Consider the following 13,728-nt stretch of genomic DNA (forward strand, 5'->3'; position numbering starts at 1 on the left):
CAAAGTGAAAGAACAGCACTTTGCTCTGCACTGTCAGCAAACTCTGTGTCTGTATAAGGATATAAGAAATGAAGAAATAGGACCAGCTGGACAACCTGACATTTTCATTGCTCATATTCCATCCACTCATTTTTCTGTCCACTCACTGAAACTCTTTATCACCCTCTGCAGCCTCTTTGTGTCCTCCTCACAACTTACTTTCCTGCCCAGCTTATATATTTCCTACCTATCTTCACCATACAGTCAGAAAATCTGCCTACAGTACAGCCAGTCTCTTCATACAAGTCACTAATGTAGATTGTGAATAGTTGAGGCCTCAGCACTGATCCCTGTGGCACTCCGCTACTTACAATTTACCAAGCTGAAAATCATCCATTTATCCTGGCTCTCTGTTTCCTGTCAGTTAGCCAGTCCTCTATCCATATTAATATATCACCCCCAACACCATCCAATTTCACCCTGTGCAGTATCCTTTTATGTGGCACCTTATCGAATGTCTTTTGGAAATCCAATGTCATGAAGAGATATTTGTGTGTAAAATGTTCTTGGAAATTATTTTTTAAAATAGAATTCTAGTTGGTGGTCCACGTATAGGTGTGCGTCTGTGTGTGTCTTAATTGGATTAAAGCCAGCTGGCCTGTGTGCTTTGATGTTTAGTAGTTTTGAGCTGTTAATTGGGTGAATAGTGAGGAGAACAGTAAAGTAAAGTGTTCCTATGCAGTTGTTGAAAAAAACATTCAAAACTGTGGTAAAATCTTGCACCTAGTTAGAAGTATCCAAAAGATGTGTTTATTTTTTTCAGCTTACTCATGAAATTGGTGCTATGAAAGGGGTTTTATTGTTCGAAGAGCTGGAGTTCAGAAGACCGAGTGATACAATGGAAAATTTACATTCAAAGGGACAGCTAGCCAAATAAAGAAAGGAGTTTGTGTGTGTGAGGCAGAGGCATTTCAGACCGAAGCAGCCTGTAGCCTCCAATCAACTTGCAAAGGAATCATATTCTGAATTTGTAATGTCAAATGTGCTTTGCCTGGTGTCAGTATTATGTCAATGGTTCATTTTATGCTTAGTAGAGATTTACGTGGGTGTGATTAATTGGGGGATTTGTTTAAAAAGTTATTAAAGTAGTTATTTGTAGCCAATGTGTATGTGTTAAATTTGTTGTTAAATTAATAAATGGTTTATTTAGTTTTATATAAAAAAACCCCACAAGACTCGGTGGTCTTATTCCTAATGAATTCAAAGTCTTCATCTAAAAATTACAAATAGCAAAATTGGGTTATGACAGTTATTTCAATTTTCCCTCTGGGATTTGAACAACTCGGCCTTTACCATTGGCTGTGTCATAATCCCAAATACACCACATCTACAGGTTCCCCTTTATCCAATCAACTTGTTCCATCCTCGAGGAAATCTAATAAATTTTTCAATCATGATATCCCTTTCACAAACCCCTGTTGACTCTGTCTGATTGTATTATGGTTTTCTAAATGTCCTGCTTCACCCTCCTTTATAATGAATTCTGTTATTTTCCCAATGACAGATGTTATGCTAACTGACCTGCAGTTTCTTGCTTTCTGTCTCCCCCCTTTCTTGAACAGGGGTGTTTCATTTACGTTTTTCCAATCCGCTGGGACCTTCCCATAATCTAAGGAATTCTGGAAGATTACAACCAATGCATCCACCGTCTCTGAGGCCATTTCCTTTCAGACCCTCAGATTCAGGCCGTCTGCTCCATGGGACTTGTGAACATTTGTCCCATTAGTTTTCTGAATACTTTTTCTCTGGTGTCAGTGATTGTTTTATGTTCCTCCCTCCTTGTTGCACCTTGACTTTCTCCTGCTATTGGGATGGTTTTAGAGATTTTTACTGTGAAGACAGACACAAAATTCTTGTTGAAAGTCTCTGTCATTTCCTTGTTTCCCATTATTAATTCCCCAGTCTGATTTTCTCTGTGTCCCATTTTTACTTTAGCTACTCTCTTATTTTAAGGAACAAAATCTCACTGTCATTGTTTATGGTTCTTGCTAGTTTACTCTCATATTACCATTTCTGCCGCCTTATTTTTCATCCCACACTTTCCTGGTTTATAAAATGTTCCCAATCTCCAGCCTGTCACTAAGCTTCCCAACATTGCCGGCTTTATCTCACAATTGGATACCGTCCTTAGCTTCCTGAGTTAGCCGCAGATGCTCCATCCTCCTTATAGATTCTTTCTTTCTGAATGCAACATATCTTTATTGTCATTTATGAAAGATTTCTTTCGACGCCCGTGACTCCTTATTTACCATCTCCCCTATAACCTGCCGTCCCGCTCTACTTGGGCCGACTCTGCTTTCAACCCGTGTAACTGCCTTTAGTTAAGTTTATGACACTAGTTTAAGACCCAAGTTTCTAAACTGAATATTAAATTTCAACACGGCATGATTACTCTTTCCTTGAGGGTCATTTACAATGAGATGTTAATTAATCTTGTCTCATTAAACATTGCCAGGTCTAAAACAGCCTTTTCCCTGGTTGGTTCTATGTTGGATTGTTCTAAAATACTGTCCTGAATACAATCTGTGAAATCACATTGAAAGCTACATTAGTTAATTTGATTTGCCTAATCTATATCACGATTGAAAACTCCCATGATTATTGTGGTGCCTTTCTCACAAACCTCCTCATGCATTGATTTATAATCTGTCCCTGCAGTGTAACTACTGTCAGGGGGGAGTATAAACAAACCCACCAGAGATTTCTTTCCCTTGAAATTACTTATATTCACCCAAACTGACTGCGCATCTTGACATCTGAGCCAAAATCATTTCTCACTACTTTACAGGTCTCATCTTTTATTAACAGAGCTACCCCACCTCCTTTTCATTTTTTCCTATCCTTTCAAATATTACAAATATCCTTCAATTTTCAATTTCCGACCTTGGTCACCTTGCAACCAACTCTCTGCAGTGTCTATCTGATCGTACGTATTAATCTCTAATTGTGCTATGACTTCATTCATTTTGTTACAAATTTATTTTTTATATGTTCATTCTTCAATGGGACGTGGGCATCACTGGCTAGGCCAGCATTTATGGCCTATCCCTAATTACCTTGAGAAGGTGTTGGTGAGCTGCCTTCTTGAACCTCTGCAGTCCATGTGGTAGAGGTACACCCACAATGCTGTTAGAGAAGGAATTCCAAGATTTTGACCCAGCGGTGGTGAAGGAACGGCGCTATATTTCAAAATCAGGATGATGTGTGCCTTGGAGGGGAACTTCCAGGTGCTGGTGTTCCCCTATGTCTGCTGCCCTTGTTCTTCTCGATGGTAGAGGTCGTGGGTTTGGAAGGTGCTGTTGAAGGAACCTTGCTGATTTGCTGAAGTTCATATTGTAGATGGGACACACTGCTGCCACTGTGCATTGACGATGGAGGGAATGAATGTTTGCTGTGGTTGATGGGGTGCCAATCAAGCGGGCTGCTTAGTTCAGAATGGTGTCGAGCTTCTTGAGTGTTGTTGGAGCTGCAATCATCCAGGCAAGTGGAGAGTATTCCATTCACACTCCTGCCTTGTGCTATGTCGATGATGGATAGGTTTTGGGGAGTCAGGGGGTGAGGTACTCACCGCAGGATTCCCAGCCTCTGAGCTGCTCTTACAGACTTAGCATTTATGTGGCTGATCCAGTTCATTTTCTGGCCTATGGTAAGCCCGAGGCTGTTGACAGTGGGGGATTCAGTGATGGTGATGACATTGAATATCAAGGGGAGATGGTTAGATTCTCTCTTGTGTGCATTCCGATTAAGAACCTTTCTGTCTTTTTCCCATTTTCCCCTACTCTGACCTTATTTGCTGGGACACTGGTTGATGCTGGTTTCAGTGTCAGTTTGCCTCAGTTGGTCACACTCTGGCCTCTGTCTCGAGACTGATGTTCCCTCTTGGTAGAGACAGTGATGGTGGTGTTGGGGAGGATGTGGATATTGACCCCACTGCTCACCCTCCCCCACTCCGCCATTCTATCCTGGGAGACCCGCCAGGTTCCTTGTTCCAGCTGCGATGGGCAGCCCTTCCACACTTTCCTGTGGGCCATGCCCTTCATGTCTAAAAGCGCTAAGTTAAAGCAGGGATGGGGAAATAAACAGGACACGTGGGATTAGTGTGGGGGTCTCACAGCCAGAAGTGACGCAGCCCTCAACTCTGGGGAGGGGGGAAGTTTTCACCAGCTCTGTCTTAACAACATCGTAACCACAGTGTGAAGGTTGTCCCCATTCCCTGTATCTTAATAACATCGTAAAGACAACTGGGAGATGTCCTGCAGTCTCTGAGAAGCAAATTAGTGTGTTTACAGCACCACCACTGGCAGCAGAGTGTAAGTACAGTGTAACATGTTAACATGGGAAATTTTCAGGATAAATGTGGACACAGGAATTTACATAATTTGGTGGGGAAAAGCAATGACATGAATTAACAGATTGAAGCAGGGAGGTTGTCCCAAAGTAAGATGTTTAATAAAAAGATATCTGTGCAGAACAGTCTGAGCATTTTAATCCCTTGTGACAATAAATGTAATATTATAGAAAATGCAAAAGCTTATTGTAAACTACCACAGAATAAACAAGTTTCAGAATTCAGAAAACTAATTCTGAAATGTTAACAAAGTTGAGCGGCGTCACATTCCTGCTAATTGCTATTCGGCCATGTTGGCTGCACGCAGTCAGGCAGTTCCTCAGTTGTGATGTGTCCACACAGTAGGACTGGGATGCATCAGCATCAAATGACATGCTTAGTTGTTGCCGTGCAATGCATTTATTGCGAGCCTGCTGCACACACGCCCTGTCGAAGGATCCTCTGTGGTTCCATTCTGAATCGAGGCAGATCAACGTTACCACAAGAACTTGCATTGATCTAGCACCCTTAATGTAGCAGACTGTCCCAAGGCACTTCAGGGGATTGTAAACAACATATAAATCCATCTCTGAGACACATAATGAGATATTAGGGACAGGTGACCAAAAGCTGAGTCAACAAAGCCAGTTAATAAGGACCGTGTTAAAGCAGGAGAGAGAGAGAGAGAGAGAGATAGACAAAGAAGGAGAGAGAGAGAGACAGAGTGATAGAGAGAGAGACACACTGAATATCTTTCCCCAATGGCTCAGCATCAAGTTGTCACTGGAGAAGAATTTCATTCCAAACAACACCAACCACAGACTCATTCAGTCCCTTCCTCCTTCTCTCCCCCTCTCCCCCAGTAGGTTGTTTCATGTTCCCAGGAATCTTAATTCCTACCCCCACCCACACACCTCCTCACCCTCTCTTCACATTTCACACTCAGTTTTGCTTGAATCTTATCTGTGTGAATTCTGTCTCCTCTTCCCTGTGGACAGACCCATCACCACTGGGCACCCTGAAGACTTGGGGATTGGCGTAGAGAAGGTTGTCGGGTTTGTCGGGGTTCCCATGTCCAGCATCGCCTCCAACTGCACCTTCAGAGAGACCCCAGGGAGCTGGGGTATCCCCCTCACTAGTTGTGTCTCTGTTTGTGTTCCGGGGCTCAGTAATCAGCACGTTCTGTTTACCCTACAGAGAAATGGAAACGGAAGACATCCTCACATCATTTACTGGCATTGATAGGGTTAAATTATTGTGCAGCCTCGTTAGTGTCAGTCGTGTCTCAGTGGGTTTAACCCTCTCTCTCATGTCATACAAAAGAAACCACCTATGGCAGTGCAGTGCACCCTCAGTACTGACCCTCCGACAGTGCAGCACTCCCTCAGTACTGACCCTCCGACAGTGCAGCACTCCCTCAGTACTGACCCTTCGCAGTGCAGCACTTCCTCAGTACTGACCCTCTGACAGTGCAGCACTCCCTCAGTACTGACCCTCTGACAGTGCAGCACTCCCTCAGTACTGACCCTCCGACAGTGCAACACATCCTCAATACTGACCCCCCGACTGTGCAGCACATCCTCAATCCTGACCCTCTGTAAGTCTCGCACTCCCTCGGTAATGGCTCTGGCGAGTGACGGCTTGGATTCTGCACTCAAGTGCAAATGGAAACAGAAGACATCCCCACATCATTTACTGGCACTGATAGGGTTAAATTATTGTTCAGTCTTGTTAGTGTCAGTCGTGGCTCAGTGGGTTTAACCCTCTCTCTCATGTCATCTGAAAGAAACCACCTATGACAGTGCAGCACTCCCTTAGTACTGACCCTATGACAGTGCACCACTCTCTCATTACTGACCCTCCGACAGTGCAGCGCTCCCTCAGTACTGACCCTCTGTCAGTCTCGCACTCCCTCAGTACTGACCCTCCAACAGTGCAGCACTCCCTCAGTACTGACCCTCTGTCAGTCTCGAACTCCCTCAGTACTGACCCTCCGACAGTGCAGCACTCCCTCAGTACTGACCATCCGACAGTTCAGCACTCCCTCAGTACTTACCATCCGACAGTGCAGCACTCCCTCAGTCCTGACCCTCTGTCAGTCTCGCACTCCCTCAGTACTGACCCTCTGTCAGTCTCGCACTCCCTCAGTACTGACCCTCCGACAGTGCAGCACTCCCTCAGTACTGACCCTCCGACAGTGCAGCACTCCCTCAGTACTGACCATGCGACAGTTCAGCACTCCCTCAGTACTTACCATTCGACAGTGCAGCACTCCCTCAGTCCTGACCCTATGTCAGTCTCGCACTCCCTGGGTAATGGCTCTGGTGAGTGACGGCTTGGATTCTGCACTCAGGTGTCTGGTGTGAGGCTCATTAACATGACCCTTGTAATCAGAGAGAGGATGAGAAAGAGTGACAGAGAGAGAGAAAGAGAGAAAGAGTGGTAAGGATAGAGAGAGAGAGAGACTGTAATGATGCGATTAATGTTTATCATGTAATTAGAAATTATTTTTATTAAAATAGAGGTTTAGTCTGTGGATGTGTCTGTGTGTGTTTTAATTGGATTAAAACCAGACAGTCTGGGTCATTTGATGTAAAGTAATTTTGAGATGTAAACAGAGAGGCAAAGAGGCAAATTGCAATTTTGAATAGAGCATTCAATGTCTGGGAGTGAAATCTTAAACCAATAAACGTTTATATTACTAATAAAACTGATGCTATGAAAGGGGATTTATTGTTAGAAGAGGTGGAGTTCAAAGGTCCTGATGATACAATGAGAATTTACATTCAAAGAGAAGCGCTGGGTATAACTTCAGCAGTTTTGTGTGTGCAGAGCAGAGGCTTCTAACATCAAAGCAGCTGTAAGCCTACATCTGTCTGCAAAGGAACCAAAGTGAAAGCAACCTCATTTGGAATTTGTAAGGTGAAAATGCTTTGCCTGGTGTCTGCTTAAAGTCTATGGGTTGTCTTAGAGGAGATTAGTTTGGGAATTTGTTAAAAAGTTATTGTGGTTTAGTTTGTAGCCATGTGTATATTTTTAACTTGTGTAAATTAATAAATGCCTCATGTAGTTTGATATTAAACACTCTCGAGAACTGGTGGTCTTATTCCTAAATTTAGATCTGCATCTCAAACATTCCACTGGGAAATATAGATTATGAAAGTTGTTTAATGTTTCCCTCTGGTATTTTAAACAACAGCCTTTACCAAATATAAAAACAAAAAGCTAACGTTCCCTCCGGGACACCCTGGTCCACTCCTCCATCTCCCCCTACTCCTCAACCCCCACCTATGGCACCTCCCCATGCCCACGCTGAAGATGCAACACCTGCCCCTTCACTTCCTCTCTCCTCACCGTCCAAGGGCCCAAACACTCCTTTCAAGTGAAGCAGCATTTCACTTGCATTTCCCCTAACTTAGTCTACTGCATTCGTTGCTCCCAATGCGGTCTCCTCTACATTGGAGAGAGCAAACGCAAAATGGGCGACTGTTTTGCGGAACACCTGCGGTCTGTCCGCAAGAAAGACCCAAACCTCCCTGTCGCTTGCCATTTTAACACTCCACCCTGTTCTCTTGCCCACGTGTCTGTCCTTGGCTTGCTGCATTGTTCCAGTGAAGCCCAACGCAAACTGAAGGAACAGCACCTCCTCTTCCGACTAGGCACTTTACAGCCTTCCGGGCGGAATATTGAATTCAACAACTTTAGATCTTAAACTCCCCCTCCCCCCATCCCCACCCCGTTTCTCCCCCTCCCTTTTTTTTCAATAATTTATATAGATTCTTCTTTTCCCACCTATTTCCATTATTTTTAAATCTAAAACTAAAACTTTGTTAGTCTTTCCACCCCACCCCCACTAGAGCTGTACCTTGAGTGTCCTGTCTTCCATTCTTAATTAGCACTTTTCTTAGACAAATATCACCACCTTCAACACCTCGTTGATCCTTTTGTCTGTGACATCTTTTGATTATCTGCTCCTATCACTGCTTGCTTATCTCCACAATCACCACACCCTCAACTTCTCTCTCCCCCCGCCCCCCACCTTAAACCAGCTTATATTTCACCATTCTCCTAACTATGCTTCAGTTCTGCCGAAGGGTCATGAAGACTCGAAATGTTAACTGATTTCTTCTCCACCGATGCTGCCAGACCTGCTGAGTTTTTCCAGGTAATTCTGTTTTTGTTTTGTAGCCTTTACCAAATGCTGTGTCATAACAGAGAGACAACACGATGCTGAACCATTGCTGACTCTACCGTTACAAATCAGTGGGTAACTGGGCTAGGAATCTGGTACACGTGTTGTCTACACACTTAGATTGAAGCTTTGGAGTGAGTGTAAACAGCTCCTGTACCTGGTGCTTCACAGAGAGTGGCCTGGGGGTCAATGCAATGTCACTGGTCCCTGAAACTCTCTCCTCCGTCGCTGTCTTTCTCCCGCAATAACACAATATCACACTGTGGTTATCATATAGCAGAGAGTAAGTGCAGCACAGACACAGAGCCCACTGTAACCTTACACCAACGACTGGACTGTCTCTTTAAATCACTTCTGCACAAAGCACTGAATAAAGAAGCTCGACACCATCCAGGACAAAGCAGCTCGATTGAACCACACCCCATCCACCACCTTAAACATTCACTCCCTCCACCACGAACACACAGTAGCAGCAGTGTGTGTACCATCTACAAGATGCGCTGCAGCAACTCAGCAAGGCTCCTTCAACAGCACCTTCCAAACCCGCGACCTCTACCATCTGGAAGGACAAGGGCAGCAGACACATGGGAACACCACCACCTGGAAGTTCCACTCCAAGTCACTCACCATCCTGACTTGGAAATATATCACCGTTCCTTCACTGTCGCTGGGTCAAAATCCTGGAAATCCCTCTCTAACAGCACTGCGGGTGTACCTACACCACATGGACTGCAGCGGGTCAAGAAGGCAGCTCACCACCACCTTCTCAAGGGGCAATTAGAGATGGGCATTTAATAGCGGCCTCGCCAGTGACAGCCACATTCGATGAAATCCCAATTACGGAGAGGCGCCTGGTACTAATCCCAAGGGAAAGAATCACCGACTTAGGGAAAGAACATTGAAGCCAATATTTATATGAAAATCAAGTTAAATCTTCACACATACTTTCTCACACAGATGAAGATGAAGATTCCAGCCAGGAAAACACTCAACATGATCCCAGCCGTGAGCAATCCTACTGTCCATTTACTGGAGTCTCTACCTGTAAAAACAGCCATTAATTACTGCACTACAGTTTAGAATGATGCTCTGATGTATCTCGAGAAGCGATACACTCGCTCAATGTTTAAATACTCATTCTCGGGCAATGCTGACATTTATTGTCCATCCCTAGTTTCCCCTTGAGAAGGTGGTGGGGAGTCTTCCTCCTGAACCACTAGTTTGACCCAAACTGGGAGACCAGTTCAGAGGGCAGGTAAGAGTTAACCACGTTTGTGTTTGAGACTGGAGTCACATACACACCCAGACCTGTTAAAATGGGCAGGTTTCCCTCCCTAAAGGGACATGAGTGACCTACATTATGCATGTGATCTCTATGTACATATCAACCAACCTTATTAAAATAATCCATTATCCGATCACTGTCACCATGTTGTTTGGGACCTTGCTGTGCGCAGGTTGGTGCCGTGTTTTCTACTTTACAACATGACGACACCTCAAATATACCTTGTTGCCTGTAAAGTGTTTTGGGACGATCTGATCATTCAATGAATACAGCTCTCCCTTTTCAATATAACATTTATTGATAATTTTATGAATGTAATATTTGAATATTAATCAAACTCCAATTTCTGCATGTTCACTGTTGATTAAAGCCTATCATGACCCCGAGTCACATGAGGTGATGTTAGGGACGGATGACCTTGTGAAGAGGACGTAAGGAGGCTACAAAGTGACAGAGAGAGGTTAAGTGAATGGGCAAAAATCTGGCAAATAGTGTATAATGTGGGAAAATATGAAATTGTCCATTTTGACAGGGAGAATAAAAAAGTAGCTTATTATCTAAATGGTGAGAGATTGCAGAGCTCTGAGATTCAGAGGGATCTGGGTGTCCTAGTGCATGAATCACAAAAGGTTAGTGTGCAGGTACAGCAGGTAATTCGGAAAGCTAATAGAATGTTATCATTTATTGTGAGGGGAATTGAATAATCAGGGGTGAGCAGGGAATGTGGGTTTGAGGTTACAATCAGATCATCCATGACCTTATGGAAAGGCGGAACTGGCTCGAGGGGCCGAGTGGCCTCTTCCAGCTCCTCATTCCTGTGTTCGTATGTTTCTCTGACCAAAAGCTTGGTCAAAAAGATTGGTTTTAAGGAGCGTCCAAACTGAATGTTTAACACAGCCCAAAAACCAGGCCAGTGATCCACAGTGATCCAGTGCGGAACTGAGAGATCAGAAAATGTGTGTGTGTACTTGTGGGCGTATGTGTGTGTGCCTGTGTTTGTGTATGTGGATGTTTGTGTGTGTGTGTGTGTCTCTCTTTTTGTCTGTGTGTGTGTGCGTGTCTGTCAATGTGTGTGTGTCTGTGTGTGTCTGTGTGTGTGTGTCTCTGTGTGTGCATCTGGGTGTGTGTATGTGTGTGTGTCTGTGTGTGTGTGTGTGTGTGTCTGTGTGTGTGTGTCTCTGTGTGTGCATCTGTGTGTGTGTGTGTGTGTGTCTGTGTGTGTGCATTTATGTGCGTCTGTGTGTGTGTGTACTGAGTGACAGCTGTGCTGTCGGGGTGTCAGTAGGAAGGGAGCTCTGCAATGTCAGAGGTGAATTTTTATCAATAAAAGCAGATGATCTGTTGGTAAACAAATTGCAGTTTACGGGGGTTTTGCTGTGTACCATGTAGATTATAATGGCCAATGTAGAATGAAGGATGTCTGTACTTACCTTGCACAGTTAGTACGAGGGTCCGCTCCGATGAAACAGATGGATATCTCACTCTGCAGCTGAGAGTTTGTCCGCGGTGTTTGAGTGATGGGATCAGGGTCAGAACAGAAGTGTAGGTCAGAGTGACGCCATGCTGAGTTACAGTGTTTGAGACTGATCCAGGTACGTCAGTGGGAATGTCCCAGGTTAAGACAGGTGCTGCTGTTCCATTGCACGTTGTGTTGAAGGTGCAGCTTACATCCACACGCTTTCCTGCAATAATTTCAGCAGGGAATATCGTGGGTTTATCTGTGAAATCTAACAGACAGAGAATGGATCCTTTTAGAGAAATATAATGTGAAGCATCAGTTCAAATAGAAATCACAGTCCCACAAGAGAAAGCACTTTTACAAGGATGATATCAGAACTGAGAGGTTACAACGATCAGGAGAGAATTTCCTGCTTTGAGACTTTGGTGTTTCTGTCTCTCAGCTTAATACACGTTCACTCCGAGACACTTGAACTGATAATAGTGGGCGAGGGTGGAGGACCAGACCAGAGTTTGGAGTGCACTACCCCATCATTCACTCAGCGATCTGGGCCCTTTATTACTTTGCAATTTGTGGGAGCTTGCTGTTCGCCAATTGTCTGCTGTGTTTCTCACATTACAACAGGAGCGACAATTCAGGAATCAGCTCATTGGCTGTGATGTGATTTGGTCCATGCTGAGGTGGTGAAGGGCGCGATAGAAATGTGAATCTTTCTTCTGTCGATATGTCAGACTTCGAGACAGGATTGGAGAGATTGATGGGAGTGGATAACCTGACAACATTGATGGGCACAGTCAATACATTTAATCGTTGATATTGCAGTGAGTATTAGAGGTTGCTTTAGGTCTGAACTGGAAACTATCACCTGGTTATTGAGAATGTGTGTTATAATAAGCTGTGTTTTGTGTTAATATGTAAACGTCACAGTTTGTGTAATTTCCCACTGAGTGTTAAATGTGAATTGTTGAGTAATTATAACACAGCACTTACCAGAAACGTGAAGCCGGGTTGCAGGGTAATAGTTGTATCTATCCCTGCCGTCAAATTCAACTCTGAAAAAATAAGGTCCTGCATCTTCCCGTCTGATGTTGTTTATAATCAGGGAACAGTCGCCATTTTTCAGGTCTCCAGACAGCCGGGTCCGATGGCGGAACCGTGGTAACTCGCGATTGTGATACTGGGAGTGAAAGGCTAGGGGAGCCCTCGGAGCATTTTTCTCATTATTAAACTAGATTCCGACTCGAGGTTGGTTTTCCAGACACGATGGGTAACTGTAATGACATGGAATCTGTACACACAAACCTTCCTGCGCTGTCACCTCTCGTGGAGTGTCGCCTTTCCACTCTTGTGACAGTCCAACTGGGGAGAGAAATATCAATATTTAACTCTGGATGGTTTGTGGATCCACTGGACTCGATATTTACAGATGAGGCTGAATTGGGGGGATGGTCAATACTGAGGAGAACTGCAACAAATTATTTTGGCGGGAAGAATAGAAAAATAGGATATTACTTCAATTGAGATAGGCTGCAGAATGCGGTACAGAGGGATCTGGGTGTCCTTGTGCATGAATCACAGAAAGTCAGCATTCAAGAACAGCACAGAATGAGGAAGGCAAATGGAATGTTGGCCTTTATTGCAAAGGGATGGAGTAGAAAAGCAGGGAAGTCTTGCAACAGCTGCACAGGGCGTTGGTGAGATTGTAACAGGATCATTGTGTACAGGCAGTTCAGAGAAGATTCACTGGGCTGATTCCTGGGATTAAAGGGTTTGTCCTGTGAGGAAATGTTGAGCAGGTTGGGCCTGTATCCATCGGGGTTTAGAAGAATGAGAGGTGACCTTATTGAAACATATCCGATTCCGAGGGGGCTTGACAGGGTGGATGCAGGGAGGATGTTTCCCCCTCGTGGGGGAATCTAGAACCAGGGAGCACAGTTTCGGAATGAGGGCTCTCCCATTTAAGACTGAGATGAGGAGGAATTTCCTCTCTCAGAGGGGCGCTAGCCTGTGGAATTCTCTTCCCCAGAGAGCAGTGGAGGCTGGGTCATTGAATATACTCAAGGCTGAGTGAGGCAGATTTTTGATCGACAAGGGGGTCAAGGGTTTGGGAGACAGGCAGGAAAATGGAGTTAAGTCACAACCAGATCAGCGAGAGCAGCCTCAAAGGGCCGAATGGCCTGCTCCTCTCACTTTTTCTTATGTTCCAACATTCTTAGCTACTTAAAATATTAAAGCTGCAGAATAAACATGCAAGTGAATGACCCGCTCGACTCACCTTCCATCTGGGTGTCCCATGCGGAGGACCCTTCCTCAGCCAGATCCACCAGCCAACATGGTCTGGATCCGAGCACAGGAGACACGGGGGGAGTGACTAACAGGCTCCTTGTGACAGGCCCCGTCTGTCCAATGGCTGGCTTTCAGCTGCC

At 44.6% G+C, this 13,728-nt stretch overlaps 3 protein-coding genes across 39 annotated transcripts in view; 1 reads left to right on the plus strand and 2 right to left on the minus strand.

Annotated features, from left to right (window-relative positions):
* The window catches only part of LOC144671611 (uncharacterized), a 307,259-nt gene that overhangs the window by 290,369 nt on the left and 3,162 nt on the right, over nucleotides 1-13,728 (plus strand). The gene's annotated exons all lie outside the window — the stretch shown is intronic.
* LOC144671591 (uncharacterized) overlaps nucleotides 1-13,728 on the minus strand; it is a 320,132-nt gene that overhangs the window by 11,579 nt on the left and 294,825 nt on the right. The window lies entirely within an intron of this gene.
* LOC144671596 (sialic acid-binding Ig-like lectin 13) overlaps nucleotides 1-13,728 on the minus strand; it is a 53,624-nt gene that overhangs the window by 2,036 nt on the left and 37,860 nt on the right. The window contains exons 6-8 of the mRNA XM_078533605.1: nucleotides 9,503-9,600; nucleotides 8,716-8,796; nucleotides 5,281-5,557 (exon numbers count right to left, since the gene is read on the minus strand). Of these exons, the coding sequence (XP_078389731.1) occupies nucleotides 5,309-5,557; nucleotides 8,716-8,796; nucleotides 9,503-9,600 (428 nt within the window). The 3' untranslated portion in view covers nucleotides 5,281-5,308. The remainder of the gene's footprint in view (nucleotides 1-5,280; nucleotides 5,558-8,715; nucleotides 8,797-9,502; nucleotides 9,601-13,728) is intronic.

The sequence above is a fragment of the Cetorhinus maximus genome, chromosome 33 (genome assembly GCF_964194155.1).
Source record: "Cetorhinus maximus chromosome 33, sCetMax3.hap1.1, whole genome shotgun sequence".
Taxonomy (NCBI): Eukaryota; Metazoa; Chordata; class Chondrichthyes; order Lamniformes; family Cetorhinidae; genus Cetorhinus; species Cetorhinus maximus.